The sequence below is a fragment of the Fusarium keratoplasticum genome, chromosome 14 (assembly GCF_025433545.1).
Source record: "Fusarium keratoplasticum isolate Fu6.1 chromosome 14, whole genome shotgun sequence".
Classification (NCBI taxonomy): domain Eukaryota; kingdom Fungi; phylum Ascomycota; class Sordariomycetes; order Hypocreales; family Nectriaceae; genus Fusarium; species Fusarium keratoplasticum.
Genome location: NC_070542.1, coordinates 518093 through 539109, shown reverse-complemented (window position 1 = coordinate 539109; position 21017 = coordinate 518093). Strand labels below are relative to the sequence as shown.

The 21017-nt window shown below is 50.7% G+C and overlaps 4 protein-coding genes and 1 pseudogene across 5 annotated transcripts, besides 1 other annotated feature; 4 read left to right on the top strand and 1 right to left on the bottom strand.

The window, feature by feature from the left end:
- Positions 1-1688: 1688 nt before the first annotated feature.
- Positions 1689-2677, top strand: NCS57_01478500 (Phosphate transporter; the record flags this gene model as incomplete). The annotated part of the gene is made up of 2 exons (XM_053064373.1): positions 1689-1707; positions 2313-2677. The coding sequence occupies 2 exons, from the start codon at positions 1689-1691 to the stop codon at positions 2675-2677; spliced, it is 384 nt and encodes a 127-aa protein (XP_052906257.1).
- Positions 2678-5489: 2812 nt separating this feature from the next.
- On the top strand, positions 5490-7289 carry NCS57_01478400 (annotated as a pseudogene). The gene is made up of 4 exons: positions 5490-5633; positions 5764-5811; positions 5873-5994; positions 6050-7289.
- Positions 5490-7289: a sequence feature.
- Positions 7290-9775: 2486 nt separating this feature from the next.
- NCS57_01478300 (CCHC-type domain-containing protein) lies at positions 9776-10570 on the top strand (the record flags this gene model as incomplete). Its single annotated transcript, XM_053064372.1, has 1 exon — positions 9776-10570. One exon carries the CDS (start codon positions 9776-9778, stop codon positions 10568-10570), a length of 795 nt encoding a protein of 264 aa, XP_052906256.1.
- A 635-nt stretch (positions 10571-11205) lies between these two features.
- NCS57_01478200 (BZIP domain-containing protein) lies at positions 11206-12306 on the bottom strand (the record flags this gene model as incomplete). Its single annotated transcript, XM_053064371.1, has 1 exon — positions 11206-12306. The coding sequence occupies one exon, from the start codon at positions 12304-12306 to the stop codon at positions 11206-11208; it is 1101 nt and encodes a 366-aa protein (XP_052906255.1).
- A 5808-nt stretch (positions 12307-18114) lies between these two features.
- On the top strand, positions 18115-19476 carry NCS57_01478100 (GATA-type domain-containing protein; the record flags this gene model as incomplete). The annotated part of the gene is made up of 2 exons (XM_053064370.1): positions 18115-19242; positions 19291-19476. The coding sequence occupies 2 exons, from the start codon at positions 18115-18117 to the stop codon at positions 19474-19476; spliced, it is 1314 nt and encodes a 437-aa protein (XP_052906254.1).
- Between the last annotated feature and the right edge of the window lie 1541 nt (positions 19477-21017).

Sequence of the window (21017 nt, the reverse complement as noted above, 5' to 3'; positions counted from 1 at the left end):
ACATATGGTCATATAACCTCGCGATATAGTCCCATTGCCTCGTCCGTTGCGTAGGCATTTATGTCAACAAACTCAGAAGTCATAAATCACCTCCAACTTATCAATGAACATCTTCTTTACGTTTGGCTTTACGCGTTTTATTGAGATAGGGTTAGTTACAGAATATATCATAGTTATCTCACCGGAATCTAACGACGAACTCAAGGAGAGCTTGTCGTTTTTCTTATATTAACACATGCTCTCTAACTCGAGCGCCTATTATCCCCAGGGAATTCCCTTAGAGGAGCCATGCAATAGCCCGACCCAGAAGCCTTAGTCACTCTCCTGAGACATGTTAATGGCAATTCCCATCATAATACCCGCGACCAGGCTAGCGCCAAGGACCTACGGAAGAGCCACGAAATGAGTCACTTTATTACCTCCTACAAGGAAGGAGAACTCACAGTCAGGCACCAACAATAAAGGTCACCAAGAGCTATCTCCAGTGGATAGACTTTCAGGCCGCAGTTCATCAAGGCCGCGCCGAGGACACCGCCAGTAATGCACTAGGAGGTGGAAACGGGAAGACCATACTTGAAGGGTAGCAGGACGGTTATAGCAGCGGCCAGCTCCATTGTGTAGCCACGACTAGGGGAGTGTTTAGTGATGCGATTACCCAGATTGCGCACGATATGGTATATAAACGTTCAGAATCTGAGTAAGGCTCTAACGGCTTTAGTCTAATTTAGCTTACCCGTCTTAGCGCAAATGACACTGTTCTTTCATGCCAGGTACTTAGTATTAAAAGGGCCAATAGTATTGAAAATATCATTGGCGCTGTGCGCGATTAATAAGACCCTTTGCAGAGCAACCTTGGGCCGTCGTTCACAGGTGTCCTATCACATTTTGTGACTAAGGCTGCCCCGACCCTCGGGCTCTATGGCTTAAAACAATAGATAAAGGTCAGGAGATCTCATTAAAGCCCGGTCAGGGGAATCTTGTTACAACAGACGAATACGAACTTATCTAGGACAAAATCGAACAATCCCCCTCAATCATTTAACGTTAGAAGAAATTAAGAGCTTCAATGCACAGTCAAAATCCCCTGTTAAGTGTGATAATAACCGAGGAAAAAATCCTGAATACCTAGTCTCTCGCTCCAGCCCCCGCCCATGTCAGGAATTACTGAGGTAGTTGCATCTTTCAGCTAGTCGTGATTCCGGAGGCTGAAGGCTAGCTTTCAATGCTGCCAAGAACGGTAGACGAAGATTACAACTGTTAGTAGTATAGATTGGAGTGTATTCCGCCGAAACAGACCCTGATACTGCCGGAGCCGGTCATACACGGGTGACCATTGGCTGATTCACGCGCCCAGCGAATAAAACTCACGCTGCCGTGGTTTGACGTCTCCAAGGTGACACGTCGCGCTGAAAAGCTCGTCCAGGGTTACTGGCCATCGGGAATGAGGATGATGCCACCATCATAGAAAAACCTTCGACTGGACAGCACTCAATTGGACTGAAAGAAGATTCTTTCATAAGTAATGAACCAAAGCTCTCTAATCTCTATACCATGCAACCGAATTACACACCCCCTGTTGCATCAATGGCCCTGCGCTCCTCACTCTCACTGAATCAATTCCAAACAAGTCGAAACCAAGGCCTCATTACGATAGTATACTTTACAAGCTTTTCCATGCAATCAACAAAATGGTCTCGGTTGGAACTGGTAAGCATGCGGCTGCCCTCAAGCTTCGACATGAACTGCATACACGCCTTTGGCACCGCCTCTGGTTGAGGATAGCAAACATGCGCGTCCACTGCCGGAGTGTCCGAAACGAATTGACAGAGTTTTAACGGACTGGGACCCGCCGCTGACTTGGCCGATAGCCAGTGTCCTCCCTTGGGTGGGACGCACGGAGCCCCAGGATAGCGGGATCAAGTCGATCTACTGCTTGAAGATACTCGTCTTGAAGCGTGATTAGTTTATCATATGACTCTGGCTATCGGGGACTTACCAGGTTTCCGTGCTGTTCAGGGCTGACTCAGAAGTGGCCGTCGCTCCATTTACTCCGTTCGGGCAGCTCCTTTACCTTGGGGTGTAACAGTACTACTACATACCGTCCTTCTGAGGCAAGCCAGTCAGGTCGAGCACTGGGATATCGCAGCCGACACGGAACAAAATTCGTGCCTCATCGGCTAGTGGACGCGGATATGATCTAGAGATGCTAGATCAGACTGGCAATGTCTAGGTGAAAGAAAGGGGGAAGCCACCAGCCCTATCTTTAAGGTCCGGTTGTCCATGGTACTCATCTGCTCCTTAGGATACCATAGAGAACAAGGATGCGTATGCGATCGAGTCCTTTGTCCAGGACCTAAACGCGTATGCTACCTCGGTAGCTGCACGAACATTGACCATGCCACAAGTCGGTATCCTGGCCGTGGTCACTGACTTTGTCGGCGCTGTGGCCCTTGGCAGCCGTGTCACGGGTACCATTAAGAACAATATCATCGATCTCAGCCGCTTCACAAGAACACCTTCGGTCCTGATTCTCGTCATGGCCTGCGCCGAGTTTGGTAACGCTTTCTGGTTGCTCATCGTAACGAGGCTAGGTTTCCCCATTCCCACCACGCAAACTGTCGTAGGTGCCCTCGTCGGCGCTGGCATCGCATCCCAGGCCCGAGTGTCTTGGGACTAGGACTCGATGTTGTGTGGTTGTGTCGCGCAGGGATGCTGAGTGCACTTGACAAAAGGTAGTTCTTGTTATAGTGATTATGATTATTCTTGGTTGTGTTTTTTTTTTCCATTATCTCAATGAGAGGCCCTTTGGGGCCTTATATCTTTGAATGATCCCATCTAGGACTTTGAACCTTAATCGTAGGACTTCAAACTTTAATCTTGATCCTGAAGCTTAGGGGGAACTCTCAGTTCTTCCAACATGTTGTGGCGCAGGTTGTAGCGTCCTGGGGTATAGCACCGGTCCTATTTGCATGCTTTGCTGCCGTTCTCTTCGCGACGCTCAAGTTCGCTAGCTTAGAACGCCAGAACTCGTTCGCCAAGGCGATAAAGGCTATTCCATTCTACCCTGCTTTCACCGGTGGTGTATTGGCGTTTTTCCTCACTACTGAGGCATCCAGTGCACCAAGTCTCGAGGAGATGGGTGCTAGCACTGCGGTGAGCATCGTGCTCAGCGTCTTCTTTGGCGTACTGTTGACCACCTACATATTCTTCCTGCCATACTTTCACCAACGCCTTGTCAAGGAAGACGCGCGATTAACACCTTGGCATATTGTTATCTGGCCCTACTTTTGCAAGAGAGTCCCCCTTTGTTCTTCCCTGACAAGGGCCATGCCATCGTCATCGACTATTACGAAAGCGCACACAACGAATTAAGAGGTCCAAAGGATAACAACGGGGGAGGGGGAAGCAGATGGCAAAGAACGAGGGCCAAAACATCACGCTTGGTGAGGACAATAGCGCCAACAGCGAAAACCCAGCCCCTGCATCGCTAGAGAATGTCGAGCGGAGGTGGGACGTCCTGGTCCAGGATAGGGCGGCCATCCGACGCGTAAAGCCCCTGCCAGAGGCTGAGGAACGCTTCCTGGCTCCCCACTGCGTAACTTTCCATCTATCACTCAAAGCGTATTTGGAGTTATGTCTAGTACTTCTTCCTCTAGGACGTAACGAGTGACTGTGTCACCTATATATCGGCCCAGCTCGCAAATACCCACGGGAAAGCAAAACGCTATGATAACCGCGTAAAACATCTATGAACCTATGCATAGGTAGCTAGTGCTATGATAATATCTATCGCGCACGGTTCTAACAACGTGGCAAATACGGTTGGGCCATGGGTAGTGGCGTATTAGACGTACCGTATAGGCGAGGATAGGAGGACTTAGATACCCCTATATGGATCCTCATCGTTGCTGGCTGCCTCCTCGGTGCCGGGTTCTGGTTCATAGGATTCCATATCGTTCGGTCTCTAGGTAATAAGATCACGTAAGTGAGGCCAACTCGAAGATTCTCTATGGAGTTTGGTGCCGCCATTACTGTCTTGCTTGCTAGCCGTCTTGGTTTACCTGTTAGCACTACTCAGTGCCTGACGGGAGCGGTGCTCGGTGTATCCCTGATGAATCTGGGCATTGGAGCGACTAATTGGCAACAGATCCTCCTCATCTTTGGTGGATGGGTCCTGACCCTGCCGTCTGCCGGCTTGATTGCCGGTTTGCTCCTAGTCATGGCGCTTAATGTCCCTCAATTCGGCCACGGCTAAAGTAGGGCATTATCTGAAACTTCCAGCTCCATTGTGGTAATTTGCACTACGTTGAGGTCTCAGAATTCCTTGGACCGGTGTATGCATACTGGCCTTCAGTTTATACCAAGAGCTTGGTATTCTGGCCGGTGGGGTTAAGAGGGACATTGTGGAACGCCTAATTGATAAGTACACAAGGGGCAACAGAAGAGACAGCAATTTAGACGGAAGAAGTAGTAGCCTTAGATGAGATAGTGATAGCTTGGTCCTCAAGCAGTTCCCGGTCGTCAACCGGCGAAGGGCTCATTTTTTGACACTTAAAAAGGATGGATCCAAGGTAAGGTGGCCCGACGTTGAGATAATCATCTCAAACTAATACTATGAGGGTTAGATCGCGCAGCTAGCAGAGACTTCGAGACCCGCAGGGAAATTTGGGTCTTTTGAGTCGATACGGTATCATAAGGAGCTGCGCTAAAGTGGAGGTTAGAAGTTAAAAGAAAATACGTCTCTAGCCTTTTTGGTGCAGATCTCGAGCCTCTCGCCCGTTGGATGCCGACGCCAAAAAGTTATGCAAGTTCTCTGAGGTATCTTTTCGTGTTATGCTTCTTTTGGCCTCACCTCTTGGCATCTATGCCGACTTGGGCGATGCAATTTTCCACATGATAAGCAGGCAGCGATTGCACGATCACGTAATAATTCTGGGTGATATCTGCATAAGTCTAGAGCATCGTACGGAGGGTACAATAACTCGCCAATGCAAGCGCAGAAGTCACTTTGCAGCTGCCGTGCTTATGGTACCTCCTGGAGGCAAATATCAAGTAAATATCGCCCCTGTTGGACTCGAGTAGAATTGTGGGTTGATGATCGTCGCCAAGCCACCAAATAGCATTTGGGTCAGTCAATGTTGCCGGGTTTCTGTCATGGTAATACGGTGATTGGTCGCAGGTGAGTCAGACCGTGATTGCAAGAAAATATGGTTCTCATCCGGCATGCACGTGCTGCAAATCGCCGCTCGTTACTTGTTGGCGCCACAAATCTCGAAAATGGGTTTTCTTCGAATGGTCCATCGGCGTGAAAAAACTACGTTTACAAAAACGGCCATCCATCCCTCTTCGACCAAACACGCATTCTCACCCTCGGCTCATCCGCATTTCTTTGCCAATTCTGTTTCTTCTTATTACTGCGAAGCGCTGGAGGTGTCCGCTGCATTGGGAAGTAACCGGGAAAGAGGTGAACTGTCACAATTTGTCTAGGTGGAATCGGGCACAGAAAGATGGCAACCCAGCGATCGGCAACACTCAATACGGCCAACCTGGGTGAACGGTTCTGGAACACCATTCGAGAGAATTGGTATTTGGGCTTCACTTCCTTCGGAGGACCGCCGGTTCACTTCAAGATCGTGAGTGACCCGTACTGGCCCCGGAACCATCCTTTCCTACCTCTCACGAGGCAAATCCTATGCTGAAATGGGCTAGACTAGCTGGGGCGAGGCCAGTACACGACCGATGGCTAATAATATTTTATGGTAGTTTCACGACAAATTTGTCGCTAAGCTTTCATGGATCGATGAGCAAGTGGTAGGAACTTTTTTTTTTTTAAAAGGTGACCAAGAGGAGCTCTGTTGCTGACGTTGTCCAGTACCAAGAGCTGTTCAGTGTCTGTCAGGCATTCTCAGGCCCTGGCAGCACTAAAATGCATTACTGCATCAACCTTCTCCACGATGGCTTCCTTCCTGCTCTCCTCGGCTTCCTCCTTTGGAGGTACGTTTCAGTCGCCCGGTCCTTAGTAAAAAGCTAACAAATAGGTTCAAATTAGTCTCCCGGGAGCTCTGGGAATGTACGGGCTTTCCATCGGAGTCTCTAACATTGGCGAATCCCTCCCTCGAGCCGTCTATGCTCTGCTTTCCGGTCTCAACGCTGCTACTGTCGGCATTATCGTTCTTGCGGCCGTCCAGTTATCTGAGAAGGCCATCACTGATAAGATAACCCGCATTCTAGTTTTCCTCGGGGCCGCAGCTGGCATGATGTATAATGCGCTCTGGTATTTTCCGTTACTGATGTTTTTGGCTGGCGTCGCGACGGTTGTTCATGACTTCCGCTGGCTCCACGGCCCTATCAAAGCTATTGGTGCGAGTTTCCAGAAGACGACTAAGCAGTCTCGGGATACATCAGAAGAAGGTGTGGAGATGCAAGCCCAGCAACAAGCCGCCGCAAGAAATCGCCACGGAGAATCCAACGCGGGTGCTGGGCCGTCCGGCCACAGCAAAGATGACAACCGTTCGAGTCGGAGAATCGATGAAAATGGCACTCTCCCGCTTACCGAACGCGAAGCATCGACGGCCGAAGACCAGGCTCGGGTGGTACCTCAGGAACGACGTCTCAACATCACCTGGAAGTTCGGACTGCTACTTATTGTCCTCTTCCTGCTCTCCTTTATTGTCGTCATGGTTCTACGTGGTACTTTGCCACATAAATCACGCCTATACAGTCTCTTTTCTAATATGTACCTCGCTGGTACTATCATCTTTGGTGGTGGACCAGTCGTGATCCCGCTGCTCCGGGAATATATTGTCGCCGAAAACTGGGTCAGCCCTCGAGATTTCCTTATCGGACTAGCCCTCATCCAAGCCTTCCCAGGCCCCAACTTCAACTTCGCGGTTTATCTTGGCAGCCTGACTGCCATCAATGGTGGGTATAACTCCGCTGCCGGCGCAGTCCTCGGGTTTCTAGGAATTTTTGTCCCCGGTCTGCTCACGGTGCACGGGACCATGGGTGTCTGGAGTGCGATACGAGGGTGGAGATGGGTCAAGTCGTCTCTCAGAGGAGTCAATGCGGCCGCCGTCGGCCTAATTTACACTGCAGTATATCGTCTTTGGCAGATCGGCCACATCGATGAAGGTTTCCAGCAGGGCACCAGCCTAGCCGTTGATCCTTGGTGGGTTGTTGTGACGGCCACAAGCTATGTGGGTGGCTATTGGTTTCGGGTGAGCCCGCCCATGGCAATTGTCATGGGATCCGTCATGGGTTTGATCTGGTATGGTGTTGTCTCGGACTAATGGGCCATTTACTTCTGTGCTGCGGTGTATCTGTTGGTAACAAGGGAAGAAACCTTTGATAGCTAGCTGGTCAAATTGCACTTTGCTTCTCGTAAATCCTTCTCCAAGTTTCAAGACCTGTGGTTGCGGCTGTTTTGACAGGGGCGTTGTCGGGAGGTGATTCCTGCCGTTACGTGCCAACCACTGCGACTGGCCGAATGACACGCATCTGCAATCCTGAGAAGCTCAGGGCAAACGACGCCAGCAAAAGTCAGCCCAAGGCTGGCGCATACTGACATCATGAGAGCTTTCTTCCGGAACTCGTGCCAAAACCGTTAGGGCTGGTTTCGGGCCCTATCCTAAGCAAGGAGGCGTCGTGGTTCCCAGGGTGCGTCCCTCCCGACGTCACCAGCCAAAAGAGTCACCATGCACCATCTGATACACTGATCGAGCCACTATCCCCACTTGGTTGAAACGTTGGGAGATAGATCGTGGTCCAGCCCGATTGCGAGCGGGACTTTATCTAGATGTCAGATTTGGGGTAGTACGTGCTAGTCGCACGCAACGAGGAGAATCTCTCGATTATTTTCCAGCTGGTGACTTACTACCACTCTTGCTCTTCGATCTTACTTTTAACAGCACTCGTAATCGAGACGGACCCAATCTACCTAGGTTGGTTGCCACTTCTATGCCGGCACTGATCGCGTGGCAGGTAGCTACGGGCCTGACTCCGTGTTAATCACTGACATGCCGGTTGCGTTTCTACCGCGATCCGAGAAGCACATCTTTCATTAAGGAAAGAGTCTACAAGCGACATTAGCTATGTGCTGCCGTTGTAGCGACAACAACTTTCACCACAGAGGCACCTCTTATCCCGGCCATGCCAATAACTTCCGGAGTAGTCCACCGTGATCTCCATGCCCGCTTCAATCCCTTTACTCACAAGTATAACATGCTGCGTCCCTAACCAGACGAAATTTTGGAACTGCGCATTCGGCTTGCAACTGTGATTCGCAAACCGAGTGAAGTTCCCTTGCCGCCCCTGCCAGATCTGATACCGTCTCTCACCGGCCTTACTATCCAACACGTCTTGGTTCTCTATGTTCTTAGTCACAAGCCTCACGAATTCTCCAATAGCAATACCCCTCTCGAACGGAACCAGCGCCTAGATCTTATTATTTCGCCCGTTAGGTGTTCGAAAGACCTGTACGGGGCATAGTAATCTTAGACCACCGAAAAGGCTAGGGAAGCACTTGCAAGAATTGAGTTTGGGGTCATTAGACTGCCCATGCCCGCATAGGTCACAGATATTCGTGCCTGTTACACATGCAGCTGCATTGAGGGAAGGGATCCAGCGAGGGTCGTCAGCACCCCATGACGTCGTATTAAGAATAGATTCTTCGAGGTGTTCAAAACTAAAGCTCGGATCGTTCTCAAGGTATGTCGATCGGAGCGGGACTGGGTCGGAGCCGTCTTGATACACGACCCAGTCATGAGGGTGGCCGGTGAAGCGACAGTGGGTAGATTCACCAACAATACCTAAAAGTTGGCGCCAACCGTAGTGTAAAGTATCTGCGGCTACCTCCATCCGTAACCGCAATGATCGCAGTCGCTGAAATTTCTCTTTGTCAAAGTCGATGCGGTACTTGCAAAGGCGGTAGAGGCCCATTCCCGAAAACACCAGTGCAACCTAGCCCACAGCGTCTTTTATCTCCTTATAGCCTCGCCAGATGGCCATCCTGTTTCGCAGCTCCTTTTCAGTCCACCCAAAGTCATTACAGGCCTCGGCCAGCGCTCTGATACGACTCTTGGTTGGGGACGTTCCAGGATTTGTACAGGCAAGATACTCGACATATGAGTCAAAGAGCTCGACCCAACGGGCCTGAACAATAACCTCGATAGAGCGACAGGTGCGACTGGCCTGGGTGATTCTGCGGCAGAACAAATTACTTCGACTAAAGGAGTCGTAAGTAATATCAGGACGGTCCTTGGTGTCGACAACGGCACCTAATAAAGTTGTGTCAGACAATTGGCTCCACAGGGATCATTGATGGCACCAGTCAATTGATGAGAATTATCTAAAGAACAAAAGAAATCGAACAGCCATGTGTTCGGGCACAGCTATTTAAGCTCATGTCGTTAGGATTATGCGACAGGCCAGATGTGAAACCGGATAGTTACATCCGGTCACACGAATGTTATGCGACAAGTTGATATAGAACCCTGGGCTTCCTGAGTATCGTAGCTGAATATCCGTAACATTGGCATTGTTGGCGAACATGTAGCTGCGGCGACAGGGAGATGGACCTGCTCCGTGAGGACGCGAGGTTCCAGAATGAGACCTGAATGTATTTGTTCCCATCTCTTCAGTGCGCAAGGACCTCCGCTCCGTACCCCGCCCCAGAAGCGTGGAGACTCTTTACACTCTTTACACTCTTTACACTCTTTATTTTAGCTAGTGGGCGTAGGCGTAGACTCCGGTGCTGCCGGGAGCGTTGCCTCGCGAAATGGACGCGACCGTTGAGGAGATCCTGGTCGAAGGTGGAGGTTCAGTCGCCGCGACGCGTCGGTCCTCAAGGCCCGCGAAACCGACAGCAAAACTGCAGGAAAACCTGCAGGCGGCTGTGAGAAAGACGGGTACGTCAAAGAAGGCCGGTTCGGCGCAAACGCGAGAAGGAGAGAATGAGTTTAGCGACAGGGCCGGAGCATCACAGACGGAAGGTGCGGCAAGCAACAACGCGTCGCTGGTGCAGATGATGCTCCGCACAATGCTCCAGGAAACATCAACCCATCTCATGAGCGAACAGAAGCAAATGCTGGAGAGGCTATGGGACGCGTTGATGGAGAACCAGCGAACAGCTACTCAGATGATGAGTGATCAGCTGGAGATGATTCGACAACTCCAGCAGGAAATCCAAACGATCAAGATGCAGGCAGCCGAAGAGCTGAATAAGGCAGAAGAGTTTAGACGCATGCACGAACAGACCACCAGGCAACTGAGAATAATGCGAGAACAGACGGCTGAGCAGCTTAGAGCCATGCGAGAACAGGCAGCAAAAGACCTTGAGCAAATGCGGCAACAGATGATGGAGCAGCTAGAACAGGCGCGCAACCAGGCGACGGAAGAAATGAAACAGATGAGGGTACAACTAAATGCGATGGCCGACGGTATCACCAGCGGTGCGCAGGCGAGCCCACAACCATCCAGCGCTGCCCACAAAATCAAACAAACAGCCAAACAAATCAATCAAATATGCCAGAATCTTATATCAAATCAAACAAATGGAAAACACCGGATTTGAAATGACATTTGATATATTTGATATAGGGTATAAGGTTGAGAGTATAACCTGCCAGGCTGGTGAGCGTGTCTTTGCTACTTACCCGGAACCTAATGGATGCCAGAGAGTGGACCCGACCAATCAGAGCTATTTTTCACGACATCTATTAGTGCGGTACGCTTGATGACAACACATAAATCAGCCAAGGAGAAAGTAGCTTCTTACCCTTCCCGTTTGCAGAGTCAAGCAAGCGGGGCTGGAAAAGAGACGAGCTGGTGGTCTGGAGGAATAGCGGAGAAGCGAAGACAGCTTAGCGTAGCCACTGGCCCTATGAGATCCGTTCTCCCGGGCGTAATAAAAATACTACTACTACTATGCGCCTCTTAGAAAGATGTAACTTAGACCTTTTAACACAACACCTTCTACTCCCGCAGTATTGCTTCATCAGCAAGGCACCCGGCATACAATTTTACAGTACAAGGGGAAGCGAGCAGACGACCTTCAACGAGCAACGAGACCATTTCAGATTCTGCATAATAGGTGTGAAAAAGAAGACTTGACGCTTCCATTTCTCGTTTCTTTTATTAGTGAATTTCGGTAACGCAGTCATCGAAACTCCAGTAGGTGTCCCAACCAATCTCATCCGTTTGACGCCCTTACGGTCCCATGTTACCGTATAAGCCTGGTCCACATCCAACGAGAGGCAAACTCGAAAGTGGGTGGGCGGAGATCATCAAATCCGGTGGTATAGGGGTCGTATTGAAGGGCTCTGCACTCGTATCAAACACGTCTTCCCTGACCTCCGACGCTCTAGATCCCCGCTGAAAAGGCTTCGTCGCGGTCGGAGGGATGTCATCGGCCTCTGGGCTGTACATGTTCAGAGACTCGGCCGTGTTGGCGCTGCTTGAGCTCCCATAATCTGGGGTCGGAGAAACGCTGTAGGCGTGAAAGGCCGAAGAACAAGCAAGCAAACCGTCCACGGATTTTTGGGCCTCGTGGGCGATGTATTTCTGGATCAGCACGCAGTTGCAGTACATATGCTTCAATAACTCTGTCTTCAAGTGGTAGATTTCGGCAGTCAAGGATTCAAAACAGGCCGAGAGATAGCGGTTCTGGTCCTCGATGGCTTCTTCGCGAGAGGCGAGGGCGGAGGCTTCGTCACGCTTGCGGAGGCGAAGCCTGGTGGCAGCAATTCGGTTTCGCTCGAGCATTTGACGCTGACGGGGATCTATAGGAAGGTCGTCGTCGCCGAGTTCCTCTTGTTGCCCTGAACTCTTCTGGCCTTTCGTTTGTTTCTTGGGCTTTCGTCCCTGTTTCCTTGGTTTTGGTGACTCTGCGATATTCCCAGAAGCACGGAACTCGGAAATCGCCGAGCTTGCCTTGGATTGCCTCCGATTGTGCGGCCGGCGGTTCGACTTATTGTCAACCTGAATGGTTGGCAGTGTGTTCTGTGGTAATTCTTTGCTTCTAAGTATCTTAGGCTCCGTCGGCCGGGATGGGGATGCGATATAGGAGGATCCGAACATCAAATTTTCCGAAACTGGAGAGGTATCAATTACTTCGTCGAAAAATGAGCTGCCGGATGTACGACTTGGAGTTGGCTGATAAATCGTGTTGTTTTGCGACTTTGGTGAAGCTGTGCTCATCCGACCGGATGGTGGGATCAGCAAGTACGGTGTGGTTGCGACAGCATCGAGGTGAGAACCGGATGCAAAGTCTCCCAGTGGTGGAGAGCACGGCTGGACGAAGGCTGACATAATTGATCGAGCCTCGAGGATGGAAGAGGCCAATCAGAATCGTGTTCTGCTCGAAGTCCGGAAGATGGCCGGATGCTCTCTATCGATGACACAGAGCGAGTCTTCAGTATGCTCCTTCCCTGACACCCCTAAATGATGATACAGTCAGGTAAGAAGGGAATCTTAAGGCGATACAGTCAGATGAGGTGGGATGAGCGGAGAGGAGAGGGCTTCTCTTGATCTCAAGATACCGATCTGGCAGAGTCGGGTAGACAGCAACCGATTTAGAGAGTGTCGGAGGATCGAGGTGGGAGGACCATATATGAGATCATACCTAGCAGCTTTCGAAACCGGGGGATGGCAAGCCCCTCTTCTTGAGGAGATGACCTCGAAGGAAGCATCGGTTGAACTACCGGGTAGGTTTCTGGGTTCCAGCGATTGGCAATCACACATCTCTTCAAATTCTCGTTTTTAAGTCTCAAAGACTCTGATCAATCTCACAGGGCCAAGAAGAATATGACAAGCATTGACGGCAGAATGTTCAAATTGTTTTTTTGAGTCTTTGAGCTCCGAGATGTAAGTGCTCTAAACGGTTCGCAAAGGGGTTGCAGAGAGGGGGGAGAGTGTTAAGGAGCGGGGTGCTTGGACCCTTGGGATTACAGAAACTCCTCTTGACCTGAGACGAGTGCTCTACAGTTTCCCAGGCGTTGGAACGGTGGCGTCTGCGCATTGAGAACGACTCATAATCTCTCCTAAGATCACGGACGAAGCTCAAGGGCATGCATCCGTCACAGACCTCAGTGCGACTCAGCCGAAGACCTCCACCGTCCGCAGCATGGACTCGAGCAGACCCCACCAGGAAGGGTCCAGCCGGACTGCCTTTTTACCTCGAGCGGACGGGATCAGTCCTTAAGATTGGTTGAGAGCACTCTGTGCCAAGGACCCGAACTCGGCCCGGCTTGATCTGATTGGCAATACCATCCAGTACCCCTCTGCCGATAAGACCCCTCTACTAATAAGCAAAAAAAAAGTTTCCCCATATAAACTGCTAATTTTCAACCCCCCCGCAAGGAGTCACCAGAAATACGAAAAACAAATTAGTTCCTATTTTTCAGCTTAGAATCGAATGTATTTTAATATTCTCTTGGTCTTTTAACTACGCGGCCTGCGCGGGTCCGTACAACTAGTAACTCTTCCGCCTCCGAATTTGAGCCCTCATCCTCTTCCACTCCTCCCACCTCGATCACCTCCTCAATAGCCTCTGTCTCTTCAATGGCTTCGTTTGACTCGGAAATAGTGTCACCAGCCACTAGAGCCTCGGCTAGTGTCATGAACTTCCTGTTGGGATTCGGTATCGCCTTTCTCTTCTTGCCTCTGCTCAACCGCCCGATTTCCTCCTCTAAACTGGCTACTCTTGAACTTAGGGAGGCGATCTTTGACTCTTATGCTTCGAAACCTTTCGATATCACAGAATAGCGCCTTCTTGTTGAAGGGCTTTTATTCTTCCCCAGATCCCTGATATGACGGCTGGTCTTTGGCGTGTTATCAGAGTCGCGTTGCCCGTCGCTGAGGCCGTCTAATGCGGGCGTCGTTTCCTTCTTGTCAGGCTGGATCTCAGGATGTATGAGCGCTTTCCATCGTGAAATCGGCCAGTTTCCAATCACTCTCCAACCAGAAAGGATATTTTTCTTCGTCATACCCACTTCTCTGCCTTTGGCATAGGCCTTGATGAAGTTGACCTTGTCCACCGGCGCAGAATCGGTCAGGCTTGTCAGCTTTTGGAGTTCTTTGCGATAGGCCGCCTTGGATGCATTAAATGGACTATTGTCGAGTGGTTGTAGGCCGTGGGAGCAGTGAGCCGGCAGGTAACAACAATACACGTTGTTCAAAAAGCACGTAGCCATCCACTCATCCTAGATTTACGGTCAGCGACATCCCCGGCCCAGGTGGCCCGGAAAAGGCGGATACGAACAGATACATGGCTTCGATGACCATCTAGTATGATAAGCCTCGCATCTGACTCATCTTCCGGCTGTGTTTGGGGAAGATAGACCTGTTTGAGCCACTCGACCGCGATATGGTTGTCTGTCTAGCCGTTGTCGGACGTGATGTAATACCAGTCAGCCACTTCCTTAAGCTCATCAATAAACCACTGTTGCTGAAGCTCTTTGCCTTTAAAGATAATCCCCGGCTTCAGAAGACGGCCAGTTGCAGTTGCGGCTTCGAGAAAGCTGGTCCAAGTGCGGGACTGGGAGCCTTTGAGGAAGGCTTTCTTCTTGGGGTCGCTACTGCCGATAACTAAGGAATCCAAGCCTACATTGGCAGCTGGTTAGTTTGTCTCATGAAAGAAACGACAAAATACTCACCAAATCCGGCCATGATGCCGCCCTCGTCAACATTAACAGTGTTCTCAGGTTTGATCCAGCCATATTCGCTCTCGCGGATGTCAAAGTACCAATTGACGGCGGTCGGGGTAAAACAATTGAACCTCGACGCCTCCTGGCGTTTTCCTATCTTGGTCTTTATGGACGGATGTCGTTTCATAAACCTGGCTAGCCAATGTACGCCGATAGGCTTTTCCCTGCCTTGCTGTTGTAGGAGGGCAGCGACGGTGGCGCGAACTTGACTGTGAGAAGGAGCATAGCCCAAGGCCTCTTGTCGAAGTATCCAGGAAACTAATCTGGACTCCTGAGACTTGGATAACAGCTGGGCGGGATGGGTGACCTCGGACTTTGGCGGTACACCTCTTAATCGGTTCGAAAGAGTCGGCTGAGGGATGCCGTGCTTCTGGGCGGATTGGTTCTGCGAGAGACCGTTATCTGTGACATCCAATATTGCTTCAATAACGTCATCCTCTGTATAAGAAGCTCGAGCCATTTTTCAAGGCGATTATGGAAGGCCGGCGCAGATAAAAGTCCTACAAGCTTTGGGGAGGAGTGTTCGTGGAGGAGGCATTGATAGAAATTTTGCGATAGTTCCATGCGGCCAAACCGCCCATATAGCGTAAGCAACAATAGCATAATACGAAACAGCATGAAACTCTCAATAAGACACAACTTGTTTCACGTAAATAACTTCAATTTTGGCCAAGCACCGTGTAAGTGAAATTGGGCATTTTGTATGGGGAAACTTTTTTTTTGCTTATCAGTAGAGGGGTCTTATCGGCAGAGGGGTACTGGATGGTACCACCAATGCAACCGCTCACGCGGGCGTTTCGCAGAACTGTTGATTCATTCAGGGCTTAGCCTGATACTGTCTTTCACATCTACCCCCTGGTTTATCACAGGGCTGCATGGCAACTTACTGGTAGGTAACGGTCCAAGATACGTTCTTCAGTCAGGCCATGTGGGAAGCCCTATTTCCCGTGGACTGACCTGTTCATCACCATCTCGGTCGAACAACCAAGGGGCCACTGAAATACAAGGGATATTTATGAAGAGGCAACTGGCTGGCTCCTACGTTTGGGCGTGAGACTCGGGCGTGAAATTTTGAGTTGCCCGGACGTGCTCCTCCTAGATTATAATTAACATTAAATTTTCTGTAACATTGAATGTCCGCTACAGTACCGAAGGGGAAACTGCAACCAACTGACAACCTACCATCACAAAAACGCATTCGTTCTTTAATGGGGGATTAGCTATCGAGCAAGCAGCCCATTTGCCGCACTAGTCATCGCAAGTTGTGGGACTTTGGGTTACCGCATTTCTCTAAGATGGCGATCACCGTGGGCCCCTCTTACCACAGCCTTGGCCATCCGGTACTCCGATGCGCCCGCTCCTCAAATGGCGGCTGTCATGTTGGACCTCCTGGCACCACACACTCGTCGTCCGTTTCATTGACGACGTCCGAGGTGTGGTTGGGCTCAATCATCGATCCTTTTAGCCCGACGCAACGGTGCGGGTAATATCTCTAGAGTTTGTCGGGGCGTCCGATTGCTATATTTCGTCATTCTCCTCCGTTTTGACGGATGGGCACTGCAACACGCATCAGGGCGCACTCCCTCTAATGGTCCCATGTGGGCCTGAACATGGTTTTCCGCGGTGTTGAGTTTCCTTTGCATGCACATGCAGTCCAACGGCTGCAGATTTGTCATGCAAACGTCTGACAAGCATACAGCATTTTCACGCATCTCATTCTCTTACGTACGTGTTGATGATGTCTGCGTTCTCTGGCTGGCTGAAAGACAAGGGTCTTTACAATCGGGGAGAGTTTCCAGTAGCTCTCAGAACTAAAACCTATGTGCGTGCGGTGAGTTATAGGATGCTTGCATGTATGAGTTGGAGGTTTTCGTGAGATAAACATCCATTAGCCTGATTCACCTGCCGGAACCAAGGGCACAACATCCAGTAGGATCAATTGCATGACTCTGCACTCTCCCAGCCAGATTTGATTTGCCGCCGTATAAATCTTGCGCCAATGATATGTCGCACTGCATTTTCCACAGAGGAGAGCAGCTGTGATGACAGCTGTGATGAGAATTGTGACAAAAATGCGCATTGGTCGGTTCCCCTCTTTCCTCAATATCGCATGTGATTACTCACATCAATTGAGGAGAACATCTCCGGCACGATCTGCGGTCATTGCCGTCGGTGGTGGCAACTGAAGCCACCCCAGTAGCCAACTAAAAGGTCCGCGCTTACTGGAAATATGACAACATTCAAGGACCAAAGGGGGTAAAAATTAAAAACTTAAATCGCAGGGATACCGAAGCTATTCCACAGGTATTACATCATCAGTTGCCGCCTGCACGACTTCTTAAGTTCTTGTTATCGTGTTATTATGCTTTGAAAGTTTGTTGATCTCCGCGTCGGGCCTCGCGATGGTTGTGAGCTGTTGGCAATCAGCATTTTCATGGCCACCCCTTGGCTGCCTATGATCCTAAAATGGTCCCAACCGTGATTGGATCCTGGCATTATCTGCTGGTCCTGTTGAGAAGCTCGTAATAAAGGATTCATCTTCCCTTGCTCTAGGTTTCTTGGCATTGTATTGCTAAGAAAGCCACCGATACCCTTCAATTTCCTTAACATTGCGTTACCGAGAGACCCATCTCCTCCCGTCTTAAACAGAAATGAGCGCTACATCCCCAGATCCGGACATTGGGCCAACACCGCGACCGGCGGCCACCTTATTGAGTTTGCGTAACGCTTCCTCGCCCGTGCCCCAACGGGCCAGCATCGATCCCCCAGTTCCCTTTCACTCTGCCTTTTGAGGCTGGATCTGGCACACCTCCCAGCCAGCCCTGAAGCCAGCACTCGAGCCGCACCCGTTTGGTAGGGCTAGCCCGAGAAGACCCCCACCCCCCGGCAGCGTCCCGCCTCAGCGCCACTAGTAGCGTCAGATTTACCCACCCCCGTGGCTTTTCTGGTATGGAGCAAGTATTTGTTTCTTTGCTTCTTCGCCTCACTGGCCCTTACAGAATACCTGTCTCCGTCTACATCCCTCCCGAATCTCACCTTGAGTCCGTCATCACTTCAAGTCTTTTTCTTCCTTTATTCAACAGGCACCATTCAGCCGAATCTGGCCAGGTCAGATGCCTATGGCCTCAAATTGCCCCAAATCAGGTAATTGCCAGACCCGCTATGGAAGCGGCTGAGCCCACCAGACAAAGGTCCGTCTTAACACCCATACGAGAGCTGCCACTGCATCCTCTCATATATCTATCTGACTCTTCCATATTAACAACCCCCTTGCTCTTACAGCCGTCATTCTGCTACCAACTCTGGATAACTCCACCATCTACCCTCACCACACCACTCGTACTAGTATCACCAACAGCACTTGCCCATCTCAATCGGATCCTTTCGAGAGGTCGTATCGGGACCTCCCGCCATGGCCACGGCAACCCTCATCGCACCTTTCTCCTCAAACTATCCCCATCCCTCATCCGGTGCCGGTGCCAGCACCCCCAACATGATTTCTTCTGTGGAACCTCGGAAGCCGGCCGACGACCATGAGCCTCCGAGCCATCAATCGCTTCACTTAATCTCGGAGGTCATTCACGGGACCAAACCAGGCCCTTATTCTCCTGGGCCTCTCTCTAGCATTCAGCCGGAGTTCAGTCTTCCGTCGCCTTTCGTTCCCGCTCCTCGATCGTTCCCCGAGACTGAGAAGCACTCCTCTCCACAGTTGCTGCACCCGGCTTCATCCTTCCCTCCCCGACAAGATACTCTTCCCGCCTTCTCGGATTCTCCTCGGCCACCTTTCACCAGCCGGCCGTCACTTCCTCCTGTCTCTGACCGCCTCCAGAGTCCCTCAGCCAAACCGGAGATTCCTCCCCAGCATCACCACCCCGAGCAGCAGAAGCCCCCGGAGGCTCACCATCCTCTCAACAGAGTGTATGCGCAACCTCCCCCGCCACCTCTGCCACCGGCTCTAGTTGCCTACCGACCCTGCCAACTACTTCCTTGCCAGATGCCTCTGCCCGCTTATTCGATCTCTCCCAGGCACACGGTTCCTCCTCATGTCCTAGCACCATATGATCCCAGGGTACCTCCTCATACCGAAGAGGCCGATTACGCTACCCGAGCTCGACATGATGCTACAGTCGATAGACACTCTGAGAGCTGGAGCTATCCATATTCGTTGAGCCAAGTGAATCGAAATAAGCTCGTATGCAAGGTCTTTAATGCTGACTATCTTCAGATTGGGTCCTTATCCGGCACAATTTTTAGCTTTGCCGAAGCGTACAGCCGAATTGCCCAAGAGCAGCACGGAGCTCACCCCATCCCCAAAAGACTACCGACAGAACAGGAAGTCAGCGACATGCTCAGCAACATTGAGCGCATTAAGCGTTCTTTGGAACAGATGAAGGACTTAGTGCAAACATCAATTCAGAACGAGCGAGCTCGTGAAGGAGCCAAGTTGAAGGATCCCAACGAAGAGAAGCACGAGGTGCCCATGCACAGAGATGCAATGAAGCCCCAGCATGGTATGCCAGAGGTCAAGAAGCGACGAGGGGTAAGTTCAGTAAGGCGAGGCGAAAAGACAAAGCTCACACATTGGCAGCGTGCGGTTCCCCCTGGCAGATGCCATAGCTGCAACCGAATTGACACCCCTGAATGGCGACGCGGACCTGATGGAGCGAGGACGCTGTGCAATGCATGCGGCCTCCACTATGCCAAATTGGAAAGGAAACTGCAACTTGAGGCGAGGTCGATCCGCCCACAACCCGAAGAAGCACACCGGCCATGAGGCTCGCACACGGTCCCAAAGGACTTGACCCATGAGCAGTCCAGCTACATCTACTGTACCAATTACCAGCAGTAATTTGACAGAGTGCACAGTTTTCGTCCATGCACGGTATGAAGGTCTTCCCCTTAGCAACTCTTCACCAAACCATCCCTGCTTAGTCTCCAAGACGACGACGAAAGCATGGGATTGAAGCGTGTAGTCTGAGAATCATCTCCACAAAAAGCTGATTTTATTGGTGACCTCACGCAGTCAAGAGGGCAGAGTGTGTGTAGTTTGGCCGCAACGGGTCACCTGTCACTGCGGTCTTATGCGTAAGCGTGTTAGACCGCAGCGTCAGAGAGGGCCCGTCCGCGCTCCCTCGTAGGGAGGCAAGTGTCTGTATATTGTAGTAGTGCTATATACAGAGGGAAGGTGGGGGGGGTGAAAGTCGAGTCTCGACTGCGTGAGAGATGACGAGACACCTGCCGAGGCGAGCAATTGACTCCCCGTGAGGCAGTTGCAGGAGGGAAGAAAACCCCTCAGTGAACCTTCCGAGCCGGGAAGTCTATTGTGCAGTTGGTCATCACGTGAGGCAACCCCAATAAAACTACTCCCTAAAGTCATGTCAACCTAGCACCGATACATGAATGCAGACATCAAACAAAATATCAGTGTAGATTGAGGATTAAAAGGAGCGTGTGTTTTTCTATCTAAAGGAGCGACGAGAGTCGGTCTCTTTATACCCGTGTTCAGTCTGCCGATTCATAGACAGCAGGCTGTTGCCTGACGCTAGTTGTGGTCGTTGACTCTCATCGTGAACAAGTTCACGATGATCGTGATCCTTGCTCCCAACAGTAAGCGAAGGTCTCCGGAGCTTGACAAGTCATCAATGAATTCCCCGTTAATTCTAGACGAGATACATGTTGTCAGCGCCTATGATGACAGTAGCTTTACCAAAGAAGATCACAGCCGCTGTATACACCCAAATGACCCCACCCGGGTAGCTATCGTTCCGGCCGAAACAGACCGCGGCACCAAATTTGAACCTTTCCACGTTGAATCTCGCAATCTTCGCATCCACATACTGCCCCCAACGCCACTACAGCTATTCCAGCTTTTTTTTCCCTATTTCCCTCGTTGAGAAATGGGTTTATTTCACTAAGATCTGGGTCGCGTGGGTTAAGGAGAATAAGGTCATTGATAGCTGGAAACACCTGATGAGTCCATCTTCAAAGCTACGAAATTGGGAGGGACCCTCAGTCGCAGAAGTATATGTATGGCTTGGAATACTGACTTATATGGGTATACACAAGGAAAGAACGATTAGAAGCCACTGGAGTACCCCAAAGCCCGGTGTTCAACGCCCTCAGCACTCAATCATCAAGTTCATGTCACAGTGGAAGTTTCAGCTTATCCACCGGCACCTTCGTCCCTTTGACCACACCAAGATCGATGAGACTGCCCCTTTGCCGAAGGTATTCCAAGCTGCTGAAGAGTGGTCTGATCATATACAGGCTGTGTCTGCAGAGATCTTCCTTCCGGGCTCTCATTTGGCTGTGAAT